Source organism: Manis pentadactyla, chromosome 3 (assembly GCF_030020395.1).
Source record: "Manis pentadactyla isolate mManPen7 chromosome 3, mManPen7.hap1, whole genome shotgun sequence".
In the NCBI taxonomy this organism is placed as follows: Eukaryota; Metazoa; Chordata; class Mammalia; order Pholidota; family Manidae; genus Manis; species Manis pentadactyla.
The window spans coordinates 207,710,863-207,733,495 of record NC_080021.1 but is presented as its reverse complement, the minus strand read 5'-3'; the positions used below and the strand labels follow the sequence as shown (position 1 = coordinate 207,733,495).

At 43.0% G+C, this 22,633-nt stretch overlaps 1 protein-coding gene across 1 annotated transcript in view; it reads left to right on the top strand.

Annotated features, from left to right (window-relative positions):
* Window positions 1-446: 446 nt before the first annotated feature.
* CDK5RAP2 (CDK5 regulatory subunit associated protein 2) overlaps window positions 447-22,633 on the top strand; it is a 192,956-nt gene continuing 170,769 nt past the window's right edge. Inside the window, exons 1-4 of the mRNA XM_036915502.2 lie at window positions 447-699; window positions 6,174-6,241; window positions 9,232-9,299; window positions 22,482-22,592. Coding sequence (XP_036771397.2) covers window positions 644-699; window positions 6,174-6,241; window positions 9,232-9,299; window positions 22,482-22,592 — 303 coding nt within the window. The 5' untranslated portion in view covers window positions 447-643. The remainder of the gene's footprint in view (window positions 700-6,173; window positions 6,242-9,231; window positions 9,300-22,481; window positions 22,593-22,633) is intronic.

The following is a 22,633-nucleotide window of genomic DNA, read 5'->3' as shown; positions in this document are numbered from 1 at the left end:
TGGGTTTTTCTGCTTCCAACCAAGTGTTCAAATTACTGTTTGAGTTGGGATCCCACAGGCAGGATTTTTCTAAAGCGAGGCAGCACCTGATAATGAGTTTCAACTCAAGGTAGAAGCCTTTTGGATGCAGAGACCCTAAGGTTTGGGGTCACTATTCTAGAAACGTGAGTATCGGGTTAGGAACTCTGAGGGTCCGTAAGGGGCAAGACGCCCATCTCCCGCTTAAATTAACGGACCGAGGTCGGCGGTCGCCCTTAACAAAGATGGCGCCTCCCCGGCCTCACCTGAGCACCCTCACAAAAAAATGGTAGCCAGTCGCTTTTTCTTCGGTCTTGTCGGCCCCAGGGCGACGCTCTGCCCTTAGTCAAGATGGCGCCCGCCCGCGCTTCCCTGCCCGGATCCCGGCCCCGGCCTGCTGGCTTCACCGCGCGCGCCTGGGTGACCACGCCTCGTTTCCGTAGGAAGAAGCGCCGGGAAAGATGGCGGAGGCTGCGGTTTGAATTCCAGCGGCGCCGCCAGAGTCCGAACAAGACCTGGGCTGGAGGGGGCGGGGACCTGGGGAGCCGGGCGGGTCGCGACAGGGAGGGGAGCCGGTGGTGCCGCCGCCACGGACGCGAGCGCCACCGCCTCCTCTGCGGCCGTGATGGACTCGGTGCTGGAAGAGGACGTCACCCTCCCCACGCCGCTCCGCGGCTGCAGGTGCGGCCGGGGCTCTGCAGGGTCGCGGTAAACCCTTGAGGGCGTTTGAGGGCGTTCGGACAGGGGCAGCGTTGGGTGGGCCCCTGGGGGAGGGGTCTTCGGGTCCCCGTCCGCCGACACTGGCTGGGGATTGGGGGTCCTGACTTGCGTCCCGCCTGCCCCGGTGTTTCGGGACACAGCGTGCAGAGGGTGTGACGGGCAGGTGAGGGGTTTTCTGAAGGAGCGGGAGGAGAGCCCCTTGGAGTGTGCCGTTGGTGGGGGCTGGCCGAGGGTCGGGGGCCTGAGGGACTTGGCGGTTCATTCTGGATTCGGGTTTGCTTTCATTACGGGGAGCGTGGCTGGTAAGTCCAGACTTCGCTTACGGGGTCACAGAGTGGCCACGAGACCGAGGCGGTAGGGTGCAGGGGTTAGGAACCCCGGCTGTAGTGAAACAGAATTGGTTCGAAATCAAGCCCTTTAAATTAACCAGCTGTGTGATTTTGGTGAAGTGGTTTAACCTGCTTTCCCATCTGTAAAATGGGGCTGATAGTAGTATCCGCCCATCAGAGTTGGGGTGAGGATTAAACGAGAAGATGCCTTCGCAGAAGTCCGCTTGGCAAGAGTAGTGCTTAAAAAGTGATTTTGTGTTGTCATTGTACTGTGATTACCATCAAGATAATCATCAATAGTAATGGAAGTCGGAGAGTGGGGCTAGAGAGCGGCCTCCCCCTGGGCCTGTCCTGAGGCGGTTGGAGTCGGTACTGCTGGTGAGGCCTGGGGTCTCCTGGTAGGAAGGCCTGACAGAGCCCTAGACTACTTAGGGCCTGGGGCCTTTGGCTGTCCTGGGCTTCTGCTTGAAAGGTGGGTAGACGGTCATGGAGTAGAGTCCCGAGTGAGAATATCCAGTGTTTACCCAGGTCTGCTCCCGATGGCTGCTGCTTTTAGTCAACAGACCCCAACTGAAAGGGTGACCGTGTTATTTATTGTGCAAACTGGTTTTTAAGAGTATAATGGGCACAACAGATACTTATGCCTGGACAGCAGTTGTAAACTGGTCTTCTCCTGAGCAAACCTGGCTAGGTGGTTGCTCTGTTTGTTGAGAGCCCCTCTCTGTATCAGGCACAGAGCAAGGCCCTCTGCAGCTTCTGTTTAATTGGGTCAGTTCATCATCCTTTCTCTTCATTTTCCTACCACTGCCCCAGTATGATGGGCTGTGACTGCTCCCCTGGGTCGCCCTGGTTTCCTCCACTCCTCTAATAGTCCTTTATACTACAGTTTGAAGGCTCTTTTTAAAACGTAAATCTGGTTAGCTGTCTGCTTCTTTGTTTACTTAATGCTTCTTGTTGCCATTAAGATAAAGTCCATTATTCTTCTCTCAGCTCCTCTTACCTTAGTACCACTTGCTTTGGGACCCAGACCTAGCTGGGTTTCAATTCCAATTCTGCTGCTTAACAGTGTTGTGACTTTGGGCAGGTTACCCTCTGTGAGCCTCAGTTTTCGTCATCTGAAAAACAGGTGAGTCTCAAAGGGTTTAGGCTGATGTCTGACACAGGGTAGCAACTCAACACGTGAGCAAGTACTGTCTGTTTCCTCCTCTCTCCGCCTTTGCAGGTCTCAGGTGCCGCATACATTCCTGTAATTGGTCATCTCATCACCTGCTCCAGACCCTCCCTGGCTCCTATTCACCCTCGGGATGAAGTTCTTTAATATGCTTCTAAGGCCCTTGATAAGCTGGCCCCATTTACCTTGCTTGCCACCTCTGCCCTCCCTCTACCTCTGTCTCCTCCCCATATAAACAATAAAGTTATTAATGAAATATTTTCTTTTTTATCTTCCCAAGTCTTTGAAATCCAGAATGTAATTTGTTATTTACAGCACTTCTCGATTGGGATTAACTGTACTGAAAGTGATTGATAGGTACATGTAATTTAGTGGCTCCTGTCCTGGACGGCACAGGTACCACTGTAAACAGTCTAACCTCCCTGGTTAGACTGTGACCTTTTTGAGAGCAGGGGTTACCTTTGGTTCATCTTTGTAACCCCAGTTCCTAGCCTGGCATCTGGCACATAACAGTTTGTTAAATCACTGAAAAATCAATCATCCTTTGAGGTGACAGTATTATCCCCTTTTTACAGGTGAGGATGCTGAGGCTCTGAAAAGTGAAATGGATGGCCCGGGATACCACAAAAAATACATAATTGAGCAAGGATTTAAATCTAGGCTTACTGACTCAAGAGCCTAGCTCTCAGTGCCCTAGTTCTCAGAGAACTGTGCCTTCCCACTAGTTCTCTGAACCGATTCTGAGATGATTCTGTGGGGATTTGGGGAGCTGTTGGCACTCAAACTGGCCCTCAATGAGTGACAGAATTTGTCCTGAGACAGGTTCTTTGCTGGGTAGTCATAATGGAAGAGAAAAAAATCCCTAGAATAAGATCACCTCTTTTTATCCTAACATAAGCACTCTTGTGATTCATAATTTCCAAGCCTCAGTTTTAGAGACTGGAGTCCAGTTTGTCCTCAGACTTTTGTTGAAGTGGTGAATATGTGTCTTCTCCAAACCTGATCACCTGTGGGTGCCCCAGAGAGCCCCAGCCTAGTGGGATTTGGGCTCAGATCCCGGTCCAGGAACCTTGCCCACCATAAGGCTCTTTATTAAGCCCTGCCTAGTGGTGTGGAAGGACCCTGGGCTTTGTACTCAGGATGACAGCCTGAATCCCACTCCAGCCAGTTATTCCCTGTGTTGCTTGAGTAATTCCCTTAATCCTCTGAGCCTCAGCTTCTCTTCATTAATAAATACCTATTTGTTGACTATGTGGTTGAAGCAAGACTGTATGTGTTTCATGCCTAGCACCTACTGAGGGATGCATGAAATATTAGCTATTTTTGTTTTATTGCTAGAGTGTTGCACTGTTTCCTGGACAAAATCCTCTGTGCCCACAACCTGGTTCATCCTCTTGTTTTCATGTCCAGGTTTCTGCTGCTCCCTAACTCTTCCTGAGGCCTGGACCCAGGCTTGTTCACTGGTGGGTTCCTCCAGCACGCGGCCATTAGGTGCTTGCTGTCTGGTTAGGCCAAAAAAGAAATGTTTTCCTATCAGTTGTACTTTATCAGGTAAAGAATGCCTTCACGGGCTTTTGGAGAAGGAGGTCAAGAAAGGAGATGGTGGAATGAAATTTCTGGTGACATAATAGCTTAAAAAGCCTTAAAAGGCTCAAAGGCTTGATCCAAGGCTGATCTTGGGTCCCTGCCTGGCTATGAGGCTGTGAGGTTTGAGGTGAGCACTCCCAGCGATTAAGTGTAAGCCTAACACTGCTAGCTTTTTCCCGACTATATCTTTAGACTTAGAACCATGTCTGGTCCATAGTAGAGGCTCAACAAATATTTGTGGAATGAATCAGTTTCGTTCAGTATCTGTTTGAAAAGATGTAAATATACCATGTAAATACAGGCTCCATATTTAGTATTCCATATTTAATCCATAAAGCCCCAGCCTTAGTTCTAAGGCTACAAGTGAATGATCAGAATGGGAAGTGGGAGCTCCTTAAAGCTGGAGGTGTGGCTGGAAGCGAATACAGAGTGCAGATGACAGTTTCACAGCCTTTTAAAAGTGGGTCAGTAAAGCCCAAGTGGAAATTTGGCAGGATGCAGGCAGGAATTTCTAAATTAAATAGTGGTTTCATCCAAGAGTCGGGATGTCAAATATTAAATGGGATGTCGTTTTTCAAACTTAAGTGTTTGCCTGTTGGAACTTAGATGTCTAAGATGAAATTCTTTGGCTTTGCCCGCCATGTAGTTTTCAGCTGCAGTTGATCTTGGCTTGAGTAATTGATGGACCATTTAAGCCAGTGGTGGTAGTAAATGGCTGTGCAGGAGAGAACCCCAGATTGGGAATGTAGAAACCAGACTGCAGGCTAAGTTTGACAAGCAACCTGGTGTGTGATCTTGGGCCTCTGGGCCACCATCTGCAAAAGGTAGTGGTTGAAGAACTTGAATTTTAATTTTTAAAATTCAGTTTAGAAGTTGGAGTTTGTCCTTCGAATGATACTAGAAGTTGAGAAATACAGAAAATTAAAAAGAAGGAAAATATCACTCATTTCCCTATAAATGATGACTTTTAGTATTTCCTTTGTCTGTAGTACACCCAGTTTCCAAGAAGGATTTGAGGTGACTTTAGTATTCATGTATGTTTCTTCATAATTGAGGGCATATTCTACGTGCTTTTTTCCCCCAGTTATCTTTATAGCAGACACATTTTATCTAATTCTCCTGATGTGGGGATTTTATGATATCTAATTTTTTCCTTGGTTCTGATTTTGAAGGTTCATTCCAACTCTAGAGGTTTGTGATCAGGCAAAATTATCCTAGGAAGAGAATGGTTTTGAATTTGGATGCATGGAAAGAGCAAACTGCCAAGAAGTCAAGCTAAGCTTCCATCAACTCCTAGTTACAGCTTGGGACAAGAAAGAATTACTGGGGTTAGACCTAAATGCTTAGATTTTGGACTTGGTTTGCCACCTAACTGCCCTGTGGCTCTGGCTAGGCCACTGCGGTTATCTGGGCCTTAGTGTCTTCCTGTGAAAAATGCATAGACCCTCGGGTAATCAGGAAGTTCTCATGATGGTAAATCTTTTATAAATTATAAAGTACTGTATGTTTCAAGGTGACAGTGATATTTGCTGTCATTTATGGAGTACTTACAATATACCAGGTACCATGCTGGGCACTTTGGGTCTCATTTGACTGGCAGTCACTCAAAGTAGCTGTTTTCCATGTAAAGATGATGACAGCAGGCTTGGAGACGTATGTGGCAGAGCTTAGAAGAGAATTCAGGGTAGTGCCTTTTGTGGCAACCACACCTCCTGTTTTGATTTAGTTTTTCTATCAAGGTGTCCAGATTCTCAACCGAACCTGTTTTTATAATTCAGTTAGTGAAACTTCCTGGATCAGTGAGTTTTGCATTGTTGTTTAACATCCTCAAAGCATCTGAATGGGTGCTTGATTGCTGGAGAGTTAATTTTTGATTGCAATAGGCGTATTAATAAATGCTAATAGTAGTAACGACAAGAAAAACAATAGGCGACATTTTTTGAGTACTTAATATGTGCGGAGTGTTTATATACATCAACTCATTTAATTTCTACAGGTAGAGGTTGGTATCCTCATGTAACAGATGAAGAAAGTGAGACTCAGAGACATAAGTAGCTTCTATTTGCCACACGGCCTCTGCAGCTGGTGCATGTATGGCGCACAGAAACCTCGATGTTTGAATGAATGCATTCATGAATGACCGACTTCATTGACGGTCACCCAGCTTCTAAGTGTTAGAGCCCCAGAGCCTGAGGTCTTGACCTCTGTGCTTCATGCCTCCCAGGTGGCTCTCAGCTGTGTACGCCTTGTTGGCCAAGGCCTGACAGTTGTCATGTGCAGTCCAGGCAGTCTCAGCAGTCCGCTGTTTAAACACTAACTCATCTCTTCTCACACATGTTCTCTCCTAGTGGCCTTGTTCCTGCTTTACCAGAGGACTTAGATGGCGTCAGCCCCATTGCTGGTTTGGGAAATGATGGTAAGAACACAAAGCAGGCCATTCTCTTGAGTAAGAACAAGGGACGGAGCCCTAGACCTAGAGGGCCTTGAGGCCTTGAGCCTGGGACTGAGCTTGGATGTCTCTGGGACCTGGAGCCTCCCCTGGCAAGGCCAGCTGCTGCCAGGAGGTGCTCAGTATTTTGTATATGTATTGCTTTGCTATTCACACTGGACCAGAGGAATTGATGTCTTTTAGGCCTTATTTCATGAGTTTTCTTTCTTGCTACCAAGCTTGTAGGGATTCGGCCAGTATTTGCTGAACCAAGAGGTGCATGGAGGCTGGATGTCGCATGGTGACTAGGCCTGGCACGGAGGATCTCCTGGTCACTGCTGCCAAGTGGCTGGAGGCCGTGGAGCGCCACTGTCTGGACTTTGGTGTGCCAAGGCCTTCCTGGCAGGCGGCTGTACTCCATTTGCCGGCTGCAGCCCAGCATTCCTACCCGGGCCTGCCCTTTGGGACAAACAGTTGGTTAGACCACAGGAGACGGTGCTGAGTACATAAACAGTCTGTTGTGTTTAAGCTGGACTTTTGCTAAGCATTCTTCCTAATTTTTGTTTCTGAAAAAACTGAATGCTATCATAAGTATTCTGTGGGAAGGGCTAATAATTTGCCTTGCTGAAATAGCTTAGAGAGATTTTGACGTGTGTTTTTTCTCTTCTTCAAAGTGGTGAGATGTGCAAAAGGAAGAAGTTTTTAGAGCAGACAGTGTAATTGTCACAGGGTTTATTTCTGGAGAATGCTTAAACTTCTGGGCCACTCTCAGGTTTTCTTTCAGAACCTACTAACTTTTCACTTTAAAAGCAAAGTCCAGCAATTCTGGTTTTTATTCTTCCTGCCCACAGACAGTTAGAAGCAGTAAATTAATAGGCCTGCTCCTTAATTCAGTTCACAGTGTACAGGCTCTGGACTAAGCACCAGGAGCCAATCTTGAACATGGTTATGATCAAGCCTAGAGACAATTAAACAAAGAATTATTATGATGAATCCTGTGCTCATTGTAATGAGCAAAGAAGTAAAAGGTGCCTTGAGGGAAAAGGGAGATTTAGCTTGGTCTAGAGGAAGTGGGTCAGGCAAGATTTTCCCCAAAACTGGTATGGAGCTGAGACTGGAAGAAAGAGTGGGATGTGGACGGGAACATAGACACAGGTGACAGAGTATGGCCTATTTGGGAAACAGGCAAACAAAACTGTGCACCCTAAGTCTGCCCCTGCCCAGCTCTTGAGCTCTTTTCTGCTGGGTGGTGTCTTGAGCACCATGCCACTCCCGCCTCTGGCCTTGGTGGGGGAGCCCCTTCTTCCTTGTCCTCAGCTGCCTGCTGTGTCTTCAAGGCCTAGTTGAGAGCTCGCTGCCTTCCTGGCTCCCCTCAGGCTGCTGTGGGTGCACGCTGCTCTCTGAACCTTATATATTTCCCTTCACCTCATTTGTCCCTGTTGGCTACCCCGAGGCAGACCTCCTCACCCACTTACATGCCTGTCACCTGGCCTAAGCCACTGTGTTCTCTGGCCTGGATTATCCCAGTATTCTCCTGACCGCTCTCCTTGTTGCTAAGTGCCTTGCAGTCTGTTCTCAGTGAGGCAGCCAGAGGGACGTAGAAAGCTAAGTCTGATCATGTTACTCCTTAGCTCAGACTCCGGGTCCCAAGAAGAGCCTACAGGGCCAGGTGCAGCCTGTCCCCCAGTACCCTGCTTACCTCCGTTTCTCCTGTCCTTTTGTGTCTTGCTCATCCAGTCGTTGGCCTCTTGGCTGGTCCTCAGATCCACCAGGCATGCTCCCCCCTTCAGTCTTCTCCCGTTGCTCTTCTCTTCCCCTGCCGGGATGTCACCTTCCTGCCAGGCTGCTGGTCAGTGAGACCTTCCTAATTTAACCACCTTATTTAAAATTGAATTCTCACCCCACCCTTGGTATATCATATCCTTCTCCACTTTCTTTGTCTCCATCTCATTATCACTCTTTAACGTACTCTGTAATTGCCCTTTTTTTCTAGAATAGAGTATCAACTTTCTCTTTCTAGAGTATCAGAATCCTCTTTCTAGAGGATCAGCTCCCTTTGTTTGTTTTGTTTCCCATGTAGCCTTACCAGAACGGTGCCTAGCAGAGAGTAGGCCCTTAATGCATATTTCTTAGAAGAATGAATTTATTCATTCACTCAACACCATTTGCTAAACCCCTATAAAGGTCCAAGCACTTCGCTTAGCATGGTAACAGTTTGTTTCCATCTCTTCCTTTCCTGCAAGATTGGGAACCTCTTGGGAGCGGGGTCACCGTGTCTTTCACGGTTTCCCCAGCACTTGGCATGGTGCTTGGCAAAGAGCAGGGGTGTCTTAAATGTTTGTTGAATGGAAGGAGCTGTGGAAAGATTTGGGTATTGGCAAAGTCTTTAATCACTCTAAAGCAGGCGTTAGTAGTTTTTAACCCGCTGTCTGCTTCTGAAAGTAAACTTACTGGCACACAGCTGCTTTTTCTCTGTTTATGAATTGTCTGTGGCTGTTTTTGTGCTGCAACAGAAGAGTTGAGTAGTTGTGACAGATTTTAGGCTTTGTGGAGGGCCTACAAAGCTGAAAATATTTCTTGTCTGGCGTTTTAAGAAAAGGGTTGCTAACACCTGCCATCAGGTCTTTGTTGTGATTGCCAGTATGTGAAGATGATACCTGTTCAGCACAAAAATGTGGTGACCAGCGGAAAGGAAGCACAGGTCAGGACACTTCTGTGTTGCTGCATGCCCAGCGTGTGTTCTGGATTCATCTCTGACTGGGGCTGGTTTAAGTAATTTGTAAATAATTGAAATACAGTGGTTTAGAGATTTCCCCAGACTCCAGCCAGCAAATCCTAACAGATAGAAAGTATGAGCAGAATGTGCCGTGGGACAGTATATTCATATTTTTTTCTTCTCTGGACTCTATTCCCCAGTAGGCATGCTGGGAAATTTGCATACCATGATGTCTTCCTGTGTCTCTTTACCTTTTTTATAGTGCTCCCAACTGTGTCAGAAGAAACCGTGTCTCCCACCAGAGCCAGGAACATGAAGGACTTTGAAAATGTAAGTGGAGATACCACATTACTGTCCCTAACCAGTCACGTCTGCTGCCTCTGTCCTGCAGACCCAGGACGGAGCTGTGTTTCTTGAGCAGTGTCGAAGCTGGATAATGACTGAGTTAGGAAGAAGGCTGTGTCTCGTGGGCAATGTTACACACCCACCGTCGGCCTTTTCATACACGGGCCAGTTAGGGATTCTGCGCGGATCAGCAATTTCTAACTTTGGGGAGTTTGTGGTGTATTTCTGGTTCAGGGTGTTAACATACTGCACAGATGAGAAGAGCTAATGCTTGTCAAGGGCTTTCCTGTCGTGTAAGGCACATTATTTGTGGTCCCCACTTAATCCTTGATGTAACTCTCTGAGGTATTTTGTATTATCTCCATTCTACAGATAAAGAATCTTAAGACCAGGAGAGACGTAATATCCGCATGGCAGAGCTGGGATTTGAATCCCAGTTTTAATGACTCCAGAGCCATTCCTTCCACCACTCTGTGCCACTTCCTGCCTTTTGTAGGCTTCTCTTGGCTGCTCTTGAAGGACACGTGAGCAGCCTGTACCCAGTGCTGTGTGGTAATTGTCTGAGAGTGAATGACTTGGTGTTAGATTTGGCCTTAACGCATGTTTTCCAACATTATGTCTTTCATTTGTTAGTGGAGGGTGTTTGCTATCAAGTGACAGGAAAGTAAGGTTATTTTCCCAATTCCAGTTCTCCTTAACACGTTACCTGTTCAGTGCTCTCATTTATCATGGGAGGAATTAGGCCCTTCTTCATTTGTAACCAAATGAAATCCGTACTACAAAAGACACAGGAGATATTTATCAGAGGGAAGATGGAGGACACAGAAGGACATTCCACAATTACATCTCTCTCTTCACAGTTGTCTTTGCAGATCAGAACGGTACTGTCTCTGGATTTAATTTAGAATACTCATTACTGCTAATAGTTATCTGCAAACCACCAGTGACCAATTGAAGAAATGACTTGTCAGATCTCTAATGGAAACAAGTAATTTCTGAGCTTTGAGTTGTTATAATTTCAACTGTACAACTCGATCTATGCTGTGGGGTCTGAGGCCTCAAACAAATGAGATTTGATTATTCAACATTGTGTATAATTAAAATGTGCTCTGCTATTAAATGGTTGTTCCCATGTTATCATAAGAATAATAATAACTCCTGTTTATTGAGCTCTTGCTTTGAGCTGGGCACTTTAGATGTTAGAGCAGTGCTGCAAGATTCAGTTGTTTAAGTTTTGAAGGGCACAGTTTTGAGTTTTATTTCTAGATGGAGAAATTTAACAAATCTTAAGAGTTTTGGTTTCACTTTTTATTGACTGCCTTTTGAACTGAGAGGAATCTTAGAATTGAAGCCAACCATCTTTATTATATTTTGGAGAAACTGGGGCCCAGGGATATGACATGGGAAAACTCTTTCTCAAAGGCAGTCCATGGCTGCTCAAGGACCATAGCCTCTGGAGCCAGACTGCTGCTTGTCCACTTCAGCTGGGTGACCCGGGCCAGTCACTTAACCTCTCTGTACCTTCTTTGTCTTTAAAATGGACATGAGAGTAGTTTGTACTTCATAGGGCTGTTGTGAAGATTAAATGAATGAATATATTGAAGCACATATGCCTAGCAGAGTCCATTCTACATGTTAGTTCTTTCTCCTTCACACTGTTACTGTTATATTTATTATTTTTTCCTACTCTGCCATGTGATTCAAGTTTCCCTTGCTCAGATGTGTTCTTAATGACCTAAATACTGTTTTCCTTGGAGGTGAGAGAGAGTCGTCTATACCAATATGTTTTACAATTTATGTTTTTTCTTAATGACTATGGTCCTTCAGATGCTGTTACGTTTTTTTTTGGCATTAATATTTTTTTTGTAGCATTTAAGAGCAAATTTTGCAGTTGAAATTGAAATGACCATGGTGTTTTCAGTGTCTCCCTTTCAAGTCTTTATAAGTCACTGAAAGCTTTCATTTTAGCCTGAGCTGTTAAATGCATGATGTTTCGTAGAGGTAGTCTGAACTTTCTGTGGGATGCTGAGGAGGGAGTGCACTTGGCATCTGATGAAAATTTTAAAGTCAGCATGCATATTAAAGAGGGGGCTGGAACACTTTTGATTTAAAGGGCAAACTCATGATTCTTCTTTTAGTCTTAGATGATGGAAAACTGAACATCAGGGTCTAGTAGCTAAGGTCTAGCAAGACATTGGCCTCTTCCTGGGTTTGTTCAAGAGTTCATCCATTCATCAGTAAGTATTTTTAGATACATGTCCTGTGCGAGGCTGTGTGCTGAGTGAGGGCTAGGGAATCTGTAGGAGTTTAAGATCAGGTAAGCCTCCCTATGAGGAGGATCACAGTCTAGTTGGGGAGGTGGATAGGAAAATAGTGCAGTGACAGAGGTAAGTACAGGCTGCTTTGGGACACCGAGGAGGGGCTCTGAACCTGGCCTGGAGGATCTGGGGAATCCTCCCTGGAGGAAGTGTTCCTTGAGTTGAGTTTCATCTTTGTTAATGCTGGTGGATAGCATTATTAAATGACTGTCTAATAGTTCATAAAGACTTGCATTAAAAGGGATGGACTGACCCATAATTTATACACTCTCTTACTGTGGGACGTTCAGGTTTTTCTAATTTTTCACTATTATAAACAAAGCTGTGATGAATATCCTGGCATATACATCTTTACAGCTCTGTGATTATTTCCTTAGTGCAAATTCTGCTGCTCCAGTCTCATTACCCACTTGCCCTGAGGTGCTGGAATTCTTGTATCAAGGCCCGTATTCCTTTCTCTTGAAAATTTTTGGTCTTGGCTGAGGTATCTGGTCAAATTTAGTGTTCATCTGTGGAATGGCTAGAAGGTTTGCACCCTCAAATTTGCCTTGTAACCCCTCTGTTGTGGGTTACATATTGCCAGAGGCGAGCTCCCTCATCCTCTGCTTCCACCCCATGCTTGTGGCCCTGAGGCTTCAGAAGCACCGTGGTATTTGCATACATGGACTTGGGAATGACCAGAGTTGGGTTTTAGGTCTGGCTCTGGCTCTAATGGACCTGTGACCTTGGTTAATTACATTGCTTCCAGAACCTCATCTGTAAATGGGGCTAATTCTGTGTTTCATTCGGAGTTGTTATGAGGATTACATGACTTACGGTGTGGAAAGCGCCTAGCATGATGCCTGGCACATAGTTAGTACTCAGTAAATGCTGGCGTCTACCCTAATCTGAAGATCTGTCTGTTATAGCCAACTCCCTACGTTCTGCCCCATCAGTTTTCAGTTTCTCCTCATCCTTTGATGATGTTTCTTTGATACTGCAATGAGATCCCTAACTTCTTGCCATGGTCCATGAGCCCCTGCCCTGTGTGGTCAGCTGTTTCTTCTGTCAGTTGCAGATCAGCTGTGCCTCCCTCCCGTCATGGGCTGTGCTCCGGCTACACAGGCTGCTTTTACCACACCACACCTTAGGGCCATCCCTCGTGCACCTTCTTCTGCCTGCAATACCTTTTTCTCTCTTTGGATGGCAGGACCCTCGACCTTCATGTCTCAGCTTTAATGTGACTTCAGTAGAGAGGCAATGCCTAATTTCCTATCTCAACTCATTAGAGACTCCCATTATTCTCTCTTACAGCAAGTGCTCAGTGGCCAGTCTTTTCCACTGTGGATTTTATGACTGTTGGCAATTGTGTATTTTATTTGTGTACTTGCTTAACATGAGTGGCTCCTCTACTCTATTCCAAGTACTCAGCACTGAACCTGTCAAGATGGTAAGCACTTAATAAATATTTGTTGATTGAATAAAAGTATTATGGTTAAGAAATGAAACCTGTAAATTTAGATTGCTTTGTTTCTAGAAAGGGAAAAATCATATTTATCTCACAGGGTTGTAGTGAGGATTAAATAATGTGCTAGGGCAGTGCCTGGAACACAGGTCTTCAGCCAGTGGCTGTTATTGTTAGAAAAGTAGCTAGAGATAGCATAGCTGGAGGGAGCTAGAGCTTACAATCAGGGTGGGAGCATGCAGTAATGAGGGAAAGGTGAGGCTGCAAAGGGGGGCAAAGGGTGTGTTGACAACCAGGCAGGAGAGCAGGAACCACGGTGGGCTGCGGGTCAGTGGAAGTGGCCGAGGACTGTGCTCAGCGGGCTGAAGTGGGTGTTGCAGCCACTCTCCGTGGTGCTGGCTGTGCGCAAGGTGGGGCCTGACCGCACCGACGGCCATTGGGATAAGTTTGGCTATGATGGGTGGGGATGTCTGGTAAGTGTTAAGTGCAGGGGTTCATCTGCGTGGTGGTATAGTCTCCTGCTTACTGGATTGAATGCTCTCTGCTCTCATACCTCTGCACGTCCTGGCCATGCCTTCCAAAAGTCTGACCAGATGGCGGGCTGGGCAGTGTAAATTTTTATAATCTTCTTGAAGGCCATTTGGAAAGAGATTTTGATAGTCATCAAAATAATATTACTCTTGAGCCCTATAATCTATTTTGGGAAAATTTAGCCTGAGGAACTAGTCCAGTGGAAGGAAAAGGCTCTGTGCATGAAGGTGCTTATTGCTACATTGTATGTAATTATGCAAAATTGAGAACAGGGGAATTTTATTTAATGTTTGTTATCATTGGTTTCTTGCAGTGTTTTCAATGAAGGTATTTCACAGATGAGGAAGCTGAGGTTGAAGAGATTAAATGACTTGCTCGTGGGCTTTGTGTGACTGAGAAGCTAAAAGAAGGCAGAATTCAAACCTGGTCTTTCTGATTCTAAAGCCTTTATGCTTTTCTCTAGAGCACACTGAATCCATAAATGCTCAGTAGAGAAATGGTTAAATAATTGACTGTGAGTGACTACAGTGAATTTGGTGCAGTCATTTTAAGTGATAATTATGTGTAATTCTGCCACAACATGAAAAATATTTAAGATATAATATTAGGGGAAGCAATGGAATATGCAAATTCACTTAAGTTACTGTAATTTTACAAAAGATGGATATTCATGAGCAAAGGCTGAAAAGAATATAAAAAAGTTGATTTCATAAGGTGGTTATATTCTAAGTGTTGTTTGGGGTTCACTTTTAAAGTTCTGTTATTGCTACAGCATTGCTTGTTAATAAACAGATGTTTGTCTAGTAACGGCTTTTTGATTTGAGGACACCCGGGGGAGTATTGGAATCAAACTAATTCCACAGCATCTTCCTCATTTTAGGGCATTCACTTCACTGCTGCTGGGAGAATAAGCTTAGATGTACTAGTGTTTATCTGAGGCGAACTTTGGAGTTTATGGTTTTTGTGATGTATAGGTGAGTGGTCTAACAGTTTTTGCACCTTCAAAGAGGATAAAAAAATTGCTATCCCCAAATCTGCTTATTGAGTGTTTGAGTGAGAAATGATTCCTTCTGGAAGCCACCCTGTGCTTACCGCTTGCTAACTGCCAGGCTCTGCCATGTGCTTTAGCTTATGTAGTTGTCACAGCACCCCTGTGAGGTAATTGATTTTTATCCTCATTTTATATAGACGAGCCAGCACAGGTTCAAAGATGTTAAATAGTTTTCCCAAGATCGCAAGGCTCCCAGGGGGCAGCATTGGGCCTGTCTGTTGCCCCCAGGTCCCTTTCCGGGAGCCCTTGCAGCCTCACATCCAAAGGTGACCTGGCGGGTGGGCTTCAGCTTTGCAGGCCCAGGCTCTTACAGTTGTTGGCTGAAGCCAGTTAGGCTCCTTGCTTAGATTCCAGTTGAGGCTGAGCTGGTTGAAGGCGCCCAGATTGTTTTTTATGTTGTTGGTGTTTGTTTTTCTTCCATTGGTGGAGCTCTAGGCGAGGCCAGGCTTTTGACAGGGAGTGGGAGAGGGCGGAAGGCAGAAGGCTGTTAGCAGCGACTCGGTCTGTCCTGCTGAGCTGGGGCCCTTATCCAGTTTTGGGAAGCACCACCCCACAATCATGCACCAGTTGGTTCCCATTTCACATGGCTGTAGTTCCGCAGTGACACTTGGGCACCAAGGGCTGGCACGTGGCAAGTATGGCCCTTGCATCAGCTGACTTTGGAGCATTAAGTTTCTCAATTGTGTTCAGTGGGTTTTATATTTTGGGGCATTTATTCCCATGGTGTGGGAAGCTGGTTTCAGTTTTTCCAGCTCAAGTTTGTTTTTTTTTTTCCTAGAGTTTGTTTCTTCTAAAGGGAAAAGTACAAATGAGAAGATGTGTTTTAAGTTCCTGTGCTGTGCTAGGTGGAACACTTAACATTAATTTCTTTTCATCCTTTTAATAGCTTTCTAACATAGGTAATATATTCCAATTTTTATACATAAAGGAATGGAGGCACACAGAAAAATGAACTTGAATAAGGTCCCACAGCTGGTAAGGTAGCTTGTATTCATTCATCGATTTATTCATTCAACAAATGTCATTTTGAGTGTCTCCTGTGTTCCAGATACTGGGCTGAAACCTTAGGGGAAATGGTCATGAACAGATAGATAAGGTCCCTGACCTCAAGCAGTGGATTATGTTCATATAATTAACATAATAAATATTAAATGTGTAAATAAGTAAGATGAACACTGATTGTGAAAAGTTCTAGCAGGACAAAGAGTTATGTGGTAAAGAGTGTCTTGGTGGAGGTGGTGAGATGGGGACCACCTTAGGTTGGGTAGTTAGGGCCTCTCCGAGGCAGGGACATCTTTGAGCTGAGATGGGACAGTGAGACTGAGCCACCCTGGCAAGTCCTGCAGGAGGAGCTGTGCATGCAGACGGGGACTTGGCCTATTTGAGGACCAGAAAAGGGGCCGGTGAGGCTGGAACATCGCTGACAAGGGAGAGGATGGCACATGATGCGGCTGGATTGGCGGCAGGAGTGGGGCGCGCGGTTCCCCGCGGCCAGGGCAGAGTTTTATTCTAAGTGGGGTGGTAAAATGCAGTGGAGTTATGTGAACCAGATCTGTCTGACTCTGTCTGGAGCCTGTGGGGCTCTCCTTGCATCACATTGCCTTCATGTTAAATGTGTCCATCCAGTCACCAGCAGATATTTAGTAACCATCTCTTATGTTTCAGACTAGAATATGCAAGGTAGGAGTGGTTCCTGATCCCTTAGAGGTGGGATGGGTAGAAAGTCAAGTAACCAGCTGGTACAGTGCCGTGTGGTATTGCTGTGATAAAGAAATAATGTAGGTAAAGAAAATAGAGATTTTGTGGAAACATTTAGAAGGGTCCCCAGTCCATCCTGATGGGGGGTTAGTTAGCGAAAGGTTTATGAGGGAGGTGGTATTAAGCAGAGAACTAGGCTGGCATTGTGGAAAAGATGGTGCCTGTATTTCATTTTACTCATTTGGGCCTGTCTGGCATTTGCATTGACCTTGTGAAGGCTTATTTACCTTTCTCTCTCTCTGTATTTTTTTTTTTTACTTCTTTACCTATAAATAGGACAAATATTCTTTCAAGTGTTGTAATAATTGTACCAGTGTGTACAATGTGGGCATTCTAAACAACCTCCCTAAATATTTTATTGGGAGCTGAGTAATAGAATAAGGTTTCTCTTTATAGGAAGCATCTGGTGGGGTAGACTTTTTTGTTTGAATGAATGTTTTATGTGCTGTTTCCTTAAAACACTTAAAAGGGGGCTTTAATGAACCTAACCAATTGTTTCTTGTGCTGTTCTCGTTAGCTACAAAAACTGAAATTTTAAGTGTTAACAAGAGGGCCAAGGACACACAGTTTGAAAACATACTTAATGTACAGTATGCTTATCATTTTCTTTTATCTAGTCATAAAAGTATGTTTATTAAAAAAAGTATTATATGCTGTTCTTTTAGGAAATGCTTAAAAAAAAACAACACCCAGTGAGTGTATATATCTGGGGATGTACTAGCATTCAGGTACAGCTATTATTCTGCTGCATTTCATTTTAGTTATTTTTAAATCAATTTTATTGAGGTATAATTTACATAAAATGAAAGTTACCAATTTTAAGTGTTGGGTGGGTTTTGACAAATGTATATTTCCTTGTAACCTCTGTCATAATCAAGATATATATGTGTATATATATATATATTTATTTTTTAATAGTTTTTTGGGATATGCAGTACAGCTCTAAGTTTTGTAACCATCATGACAATGAGAATATAGAAGAGTTCCATAATGCCAGGAAATTCCCATGTGTTGTCTCTGTGGTCAGACTCGCTTTTCACCCCAAACCTGTGGTGGACCGGTGCCTCTGTTCTCAGTCCCTATAATTTTGCTTTTTCCAGTTGTCATGTACATGGAATCGTACAGGATGTAATCTTTTGAGGCTAGCCTCTTTCCCTCACCATAATGTCTTTGCAGCTCATTCATGTTGTGTGTATCATCATAGTGGTTGAGTATTATGCCATTATAAGGGCGTATTGATTGACCCTTTGAAGAACGTTTCGGTTCCTTCCAAGTTTTGGTGATGATTAATAAAGGCTCAGTAAACATTCACGTGCAGGTTTTTAAGTGAACATAGGTTTTTATTTGGGGTAAATACCTAGGACTGGAATTGCTGAGTCATATGCTGTATTTTTTTTTTTTGGTGAGAAATTGCCAAACTGTTTTCCAGAGTGCTTGTGCTATTTTGCATCCCCAGCAGCAGAGTATGAGAAATCCATGCTCCACATCCTCCTCACCATTCAGTATTGTCAAATTGGTTTTTTAATTTTAGCTATTCTAGTAGGTGCGGGTAGTGATATCTCATTGTAGTTTTAATTTTCATTTTCCTAATGGCTAAAGATGTTGAAAATCTTTTCCTGTGCTTATTTGTCATCTGTGTATCTTCATTGTGTGTGAAGTTTCTTCTAAACTCTTAGGCCTGTTTTCAAAAAATTGGGTTGTGTTTTTTTAACGGTTACACTTTGGGAGTTATTTATGTATTCTAGATACAATTCCTGTGTTGGAATTGTGATTAGCAGATATTTTCTCCCAGTATGTAGCTTGTCTATTCATCCTCTTAACACTGTGTCTTTTAAAGCAAACATTTTAAATTTTGATGAAGCCCAATTTATTCACCAAAACAAATTTTTTTCTTCCTGGATCATGCCTTTGATGTTATAGCTAAGAACTCTGCTTTGCTCTAGGTCCTTGATTTCATCAGCTTTTGTGGTTTTAAACAAACTCATAATGATTTATTAGATTTAGACTTAAAAATTTCTTTTTTTGGCAGGTATTGTAAATGGTATTTAATAAATTACCTATTTCCAGTTGTTTGTTGCTAGTATATTCAAATATGATTGGCATTTGCACGTTGACTTTGCTAAACTCACTTAAGAATTCTGTGAGCACTTTTTTGTAGATTCCTTAGGATTTTCTGCATAGATGATCATATTACCTGCAAATAGGGATTTTTTTTATTAAGGTATTACTGATAATAAACTCTTATGATGGAAAACAATGTGGTTACTGAAGGCAAATTCTGGCGCGCTAAGACCCCACCCCTTAAGATCCAATCACCACCGACCAGATGGTCACCCATGCCTTAAGATCCAATCACCAATGCAGAACACACCCTACCCCTACTTAAAAACGCGCTTCCTCACCCACGAGCTGCTGCTCTCCCTCTCTCTGGGGCAGTCATTTTCTCTTTCAGATAATAAAATCTCTTGCGTGGGCCCGTGTGTCCTGAGTTGTTCTGGGGTAAGGAGGGTCATGGCGAGATACCCTTTCAGTTACTAGATTCACCCATGTTATTGAGTCTTCCCCGATACCCCATTGCAGTCACTGTCCATCAGTGTAGTAAGATGCCACAGAGTCACTACTTGTCTTCTCTGTGCTACACTGTCTTCCCCATGATCCCCTCCACACCATGTGTACTAATCATAATATCCCTCAATCCCCTTCTCCCTCCCTCCCACCCCTCCCCTTTGGTAACCACTAGTTCCTTCTTGGAGTCTGTGAGTTTGCTGCTGTTTTGTTCCTTCAGTTTTGCTTCATTGTTATACTCCACAAATGAAGGAGAACATTTGGTACTTGTCTTTCTCCACCTGGCTTATTTCACTGAGCATAATACCCTCTAGCTCCGTCCATGTTGTTGCAAATGGTAGGATTTGTTTCTTTCTTATGGCTGAATAGTGTTCCATTGTGTATATGTATGACATCTTCTTTATCTATTCATCTACTGATGGACACTTAGGTTGCTTCCATATCTTGGTTATTATAAATAGTGCTGCGATAAACATAGGGGTGCGTATGTCTTTTTGAATCTGAGAAGTTGTATTCTTTGGGTAAATTCCCAGAAGTGGAATTCCTGAGTCAAATGGTATTTCTATTTTGAGTTTTTTGAGGAACCTCCATATTGCTTTCCACAATGGTTAAACTAGTTTACATTCCCACCAGCAGTGTAGGAGGGTTCCCCTTTCTCTGCATCCTCACCAGCATTTGTTGTTCTTAGTCTTTTCGATGCCAAATAGGGATGGTTTTATTTCTTCCTTTCCGATCTAGATTCCTTTTATTTTTCTCCCTTGCCTTATTGCAATGCCTAGGGCTTGGAATACAGTGTTGAATAGGAGTTGTGAGAGCAGATACCTTTTCTTTATTCCTGATGTTAGGGGAATGGCATTCAGTGTTTCATCTTTAATTAAATATTTTTTTTGTAGATGTATGATTTTTTTGTAGACTCCCTTTAGGAGATTAAGGATGTTCCTTTAATTCCTGGTTTGCTGAGTTTTTATCTTGAGTGGCTGTTGGGTTCTGTCAAATGGCTTTTCTGCATCGATTGATATGATCATACATATTTTTTCTTCTTTTGTCTTTTAGATTGATGGATTACATGGGTTGACTTTTGGATTACCCTTATTCTTGAGATAAGCACCACTCATGATGTATTAATCTGTTTTTTCAATTTGCTAAAATTTAGTTGAGGATTTTTGTGTCTATGTTGATGAAGAATTTAGTCTGTGGTTTTCTTGTAATGTTTTTGTCTGGTTTTGGTATCAGGATAATGCTACCCTCATAAAATGGAGAAGGAAAGTTCTTTAATATTCTGTTTTCTGGAAGAGATTATTCAAACTGGTGCTATTTCTCCTGTAAGAATTTGGTAGAAATTGCTACTGAAATCATCCTGATCTGAAATTTTCTTTTTTGGGAGGTTTTAAGTTACAAATTAAATTAAAAAAATCGATGTTATACTATTCAGGTTATCTCTGTTTCTTCTCTGGTGAATTGACTATTTGTGCCTTTCAGGGAATTGTTTTATTTCGTCTAAGTTGTCCAACTGATGTGTATTGAGTTGTAAGCCTTATTCTCTTACTGTCCTTTTAAAATTTCCGTAGGATCTGTAGTGATAACCCCTCTTTCATTCTTGATATTGGTAATTTGCATCTTCCTTTTTTCTTTGCCAGTCTTGCTAGAGGTATATCAATTTCATTGGTCATTTGAAAGAACCATCTCTTTAAATCTTTTTTTTGATTTTTTTTCTGTTTTCCAATTCATTGATTTCTGCTCTTATTTTTATTCTTCATTCTCTTTGCTTTGGGTTTGTTTTGCTGTTTTATGATTTCTCAAGGGAGAAGTTTAGATTGTTGATCTGAGACCTTTCTGCTTTTCTAAAGCATTTAATAGTGTAGATTTACCCCAAGTACTACTTTAACTGCATCCTATAAATTTTATAGTGTTTTTCATGTAATTTTCATGTAATTCACAGTGTCTTCTAATTTCCCTTGAGACTTCTTTGACCTGTGGATTGTTTAGAAATGTGTTGTTCAATTTCTAAGTATTTGGGGATTTTCCAGTTTTCTGGAAAATCTATTATTGATTTCTAGTTTAAGTCCATTATAGGCAGAGACGTAGTTTGATTTCATTTCTTTGGTTAGCCTGCTTGAAAAAGCTTGCTGGACGAACCCAACCAAAAAATCATGTATTTTCTATAGGCAGTAAGATTTAGTGAACAGATTATGATCACTAGTGTCAGACAGAGTCGGGTACGAGTCACTGGTGGTACGATTTTTGATCATGTGTGTAATGGGGATAATATTTTCCCAGAGTAGTTTCAGGGAATGAGATATTGTATACAAATTACCTAGCTCAGTATCTGTTATATAATAGTGTCTTGGTAAATATCAGTTCTCTTTATTTATACTTTTTCCCCCTCCAACTTTTGACAAGTTTTTAATCTCTGGGAAAGTTGCAAAATAGTACAACAAACAACCATACATTCTACACCTAGATTCATCAGTTAATATATTGCTACATTTGCTTTATCTCTTTTTTTTCCCTCTCTCCCCATGAATTAGAAAGTTTAAACATCATTACAGCACCCTTAAAGACTTTAGCATGAATCTCTTAGAACATTCTCCTGCAAAATCATATACTGTTATCTAATGCAAGGTTGTTACTCAGATTTCCTCACTTATCCCCATATAGCTTTTTTTTTTAAATTCAAGATTTGCGGTAGGATTTCATTGTACCTAGGAAGTCATGTCTCTATTACTTCCATTTACTGAGAAGAGTACCCCAACCCTTTTTGCCTTAAGATTGTCCTTAAGATTTTCAGAGTCTGGGCCTGTTGTGCAGAATGTCCTTCAGTCTGAATTTGTCTGAATGACCCTTCTTGGTAAGGTGCAGGTTAAAGGTGATGGGCAGAAACATTTTAAATGAAGTTGTTTACTTTCAGTGATTTTATTTTAGGAGGCATGGCGTGTCCGTTTGTCTCACTAGTGGTGATATTTAATATGCCTTTTGGATTGAGGTGGTGCCTACTGGGTTTCTAAATTGTAAAGGTACCGTTTCCTTTTGCGGTTAATAAGCCATCTGGTGAAACTGGGTGAATGTCATCTTCTCCAGTGATCTTTCATTGAATGGTTTTAGCATTGATGATTCTTACCTGAATCATCTATTACTATAGTGATTATTAAGTGGTGACTTTCTGTTCCTATTCTTCATTTTTTAAAATTGGATTTCTTCTGTAAAGAAGAGATTACCCTCTTCCTTCCCTTCCTGTCTCTTCCCTTTCTTTATTTCCTTCTTTACTTGTTATCAGTGTGGAGTCATGAAATCTTTCTTTACTCATTCATTGTTCATTCCAGTGCTCAGATTGTCCTAAATTTGGCCAGTGGGAACCTCTCAATTCTGGTTTGGTACAGTTGAAGCAAAGGTAAGCTAGTTCTGTAGTATTTAACATTTCAGTTCATGTGTATCTTAAGCTGGGGAATAGTGCAGGTACCATCTCTTAGACCTTTGATAACCCTTCTGTGTTTATTTTCCAGCAAATTACTGAACTGAAGAAAGAAAACTTTAACCTAAAGCTCCGCATCTATTTCCTGGAGGAAAGAATGCAACAGGCATTTGATGGCCCCACTGAACACATCTATAAAACTGTGAGTGTCCCACTTCTCACTCCCATGCCTGGTATCTGTTC